The sequence below is a fragment of the Mitosporidium daphniae genome (assembly GCF_000760515.2).
Source record: "Mitosporidium daphniae strain UGP3 chromosome Unknown contig-165, whole genome shotgun sequence".
NCBI classification, from domain to species: domain Eukaryota; kingdom Fungi; phylum Microsporidia; genus Mitosporidium; species Mitosporidium daphniae.
In genome coordinates, this window is record NW_013546661.1 from 1 (window position 1) to 3042 (window position 3042).

Consider the following 3042-nt stretch of genomic DNA (forward strand, 5'->3'; position numbering starts at 1 on the left):
ATAAGCAAACTCCCTACTCTTCCCAAATTTGTGGTAGAAACTCGCTTGTAAATTAGTAGAATACAGAGGCATATTTGTTGTTTTACCACCAAACACGTGATAGCTTAACGCACAATGACCTTGGTAAGCAAACGGGCCCCCCTGAATAGCCTAGTTTTTGCCAATAAATTCCAAAAACCTAAATCGCAGCCAACTTGATTCTTTGAACACATAATTTTCAAAATCCCATCTAAATTTTCTTTCCTCCAAATGAAGCAAATTGTTTTCTTCTCTGGCTCATCCCACCAAGAACTGGCATATTCGATTTCTAAAAGACTCGGGCTTCCTTTAGGAAAGGTTACCTTGTCCACATTTTCAAATGGAGAAACCTCTGTTGAGATTGGGGATTCTGTTCGCGAGAAAAATGTATTTATTTTGCAGACCTTTGATCCGCCACACGCCCATTCCAGGCTTATGGAGCTGTTGATTATGATAACTTCCTGTAAGACTGCATCTGCACACAGAGTTACCGCAGTGTTGCCGCTATTTCCCTACGGAAAGGCGGGTCCCGGCTTTGCTAGCGACGAATTGCTTCAACAGTCAGAAATAGGATGGCACTATATTCCTTGGCGTCCAAGATCGGGAAAGCTTATAGCCAATCTATTAATGGTTGCAGGTGCTGACCATGTAATTACTCTTGACGTGCATGACCCTCAATGTCAGGGGTTTTTCAATATCCCATTTGACCACTTGCGATTCCAGCCGTTACTGATTAAATGGGTCCACGAAAATATGAGCACCATGAAAAGGCCGATGATTGTGTCCCCAGATGTTGGTGGCGCAAAAAGGTTTATTTTATACCCTCACAAAATAGGGCCACATCGATGGCACAATCAATGGGCATCGACTTTGCCCTGATCCACGATGTTAATCCCATTCCATCTATGGGGCATAGGTCCATCAAGCCAATCACTAAACAGCCAAGATTGGTTGGAGAGGTTTCTGGACGCACCGTTCTCCTTGTTGACGACATTGCTATCACCTGTAATACCTTAATAAGAGCAGCCGAGATGTGCCTGCAACATGGTGCTGAACGAGTCATAGCTCTGGTTACACACGCGCTATTTGCCACAAACGTGGAAAATCCTGCTGACGATCATTTGATAGGAGAGCTTGATGCAAAACACAAGGAAGTGCTCACTGGAATCTCTTTACTTGCCTCCAACATGAGTCTAAGTACGATTGTGGTTTCTAATTCGCTTCCAAACATTGCCCAAAATACGATTAAAAAATTGGGGTCCAAAAGGATTGTCATTTTAGACACTGCACCGCTGCTTGCAGAGGCAATAAGAAGGATCCATTTTGGAGAGTCTGTCTCGTATTTATTTGATCGCGTTGCAATTTAACTGATTTGTAAAAATAAAAAATTTAGTTCAATCACCACCGGTCATTTAGCATCCAACTAGCGATGGAGCCCCACATCAATGGCAATCTTGGCCATGCTGGCAACAGCAATGAGCGGCATCAGCTCGCTCAAGAGCTGACCCAGGTAAAATTTAGCCTTAAATTTTAATTGTAGAGTTTAGAATTGCTAACATCAAACCTGATCCTTCTCACCAATAACTTGGATTCGGTTCTTCGATTGGGCAGCGAATTTAGCGCATTGGAGACCACGTGGAGGGCATTTGCTTCTGGGCCTTCATGGAAGGTGCGTAATGGGAGGCATATAGATCAACAGCAGGCTTCCGATGAAAAAATACAAAAATCTAATTGACATCGTTTATTCCCTGCTCGTTTAACAAGAGCAGCTTGTAGCGCATTTCATCTATAAATTCATCTGCGGGCATTGGAGAGCTGATTTCGCAGTGCGATAATAATGAATCTTCAAAAAAGACCAATAGATCAGCGAATAATGGCGAGAGGGCATTTTTGCACTCCATCGACCATCCACTTGGAACAGAGAGGGGGTAAATGAGGTCCATAAAAAGAGCAAGAGTCGAGGCTGGATCTTTTGAAATAAGTTCGGTACTAAAAAACATAGACAAGCAGGTAAAGATCTGGCTCAGATCTGCTTCACATAAATAGGGAAATCTCGCCGAAATTTTAATGGCTTCTTGGTACGATTTCAGAAATGCAATGATGGGATGGTTTGGAGCGACGCGCTTGCAATATGTTAATGCATCAAAAGATACGGTTGAGAGAAGGAGCTTTGGATTTCTGGAAATTCTAAATAAAAGGTTGTTTGACAGAGCGTAGAAAGCGTCATCCTCGATGTGATTATCATGTGCTAGATTTGAGAGCATTATCCACACAAGAAGGATTGAACTCCCATTCTTCCAAAGGTCTTGGGCCTACAAAATGAAAATGCAGATAAACCTCTAGCACTAGCGAAAGCAACGGATATGCTTTTTTGTTGGTAGTTCTATCTACATGAAACACTAAAGGCAGTAGTATTGGGATAAACGAGGCGTCTGAAAACGTTAATAGTTTCTCAAGAAACTCTCGAAGTACTTGGATAGCAGATCCAACCAATTTGGGATCCGACATTTCGGGCACAAGCGTAAAGGCCCACGGCCATGCTAGTGGACTTGCAGACGAAGTAAGAGACCGGATACATTGAAATAATAGGCCATCGATAATTGAAATCCCGTTTCTAAATAATGTAACAAAATCAGGCACATACACTTTCTCCAGGCCTAACAGATGTCCAGAAGCCAGAAGCATCTTAGCTATTAAGGTAGCGAAAAGAATGTCGAGCTTTGAAGCTTTTTGTATCAACAAGCCGTAGTCTTGACATGCAAATGCCTCATAAAGATCCTCAAAAGCACCATTATCTTTATCTATCGCAAAAGTCTTGTCTTCCACTATTTTTTTAATCAAAAGGTACATGTTTTGGGGCAAAATATCGGAAAGATCTTCAAGGGCATCTGAAGATACTAAATTTTCATCCCTTTCAACAAGAAGGGGTATGATTTTAGGGGCAATAGGTAACAAGTCCTCGACCGGGAAAGGCATTATTAAAATTTGAATTTTGTTGCCACATTTTACAGGCCAACTTGAATT

At 42.0% G+C, this 3042-nt stretch overlaps 2 protein-coding genes across 2 annotated transcripts; one reads left to right on the plus strand and one right to left on the minus strand.

Moving 5' to 3' along the window:
- Positions 1 to 249: 249 nt before the first annotated feature.
- DI09_165p10 (ribose-phosphate pyrophosphokinase 2) lies at positions 250 to 1385 on the plus strand (the record flags this gene model as incomplete). Its single annotated transcript, XM_013383489.1, has 2 exons — positions 250 to 800; positions 854 to 1385. The coding sequence occupies 2 exons, from the start codon at positions 250 to 252 to the stop codon at positions 1383 to 1385; spliced, it is 1083 nt and encodes a 360-aa protein (XP_013238943.1).
- An 874-nt stretch (positions 1386 to 2259) lies between these two features.
- On the minus strand, positions 2260 to 2994 carry DI09_165p20 (uncharacterized protein; the record flags this gene model as incomplete). Its single annotated transcript, XM_013383490.1, has 1 exon — positions 2260 to 2994. One exon carries the CDS (start codon positions 2992 to 2994, stop codon positions 2260 to 2262), a length of 735 nt encoding a protein of 244 aa, XP_013238944.1.
- Positions 2995 to 3042: the final 48 nt, after the last annotated feature.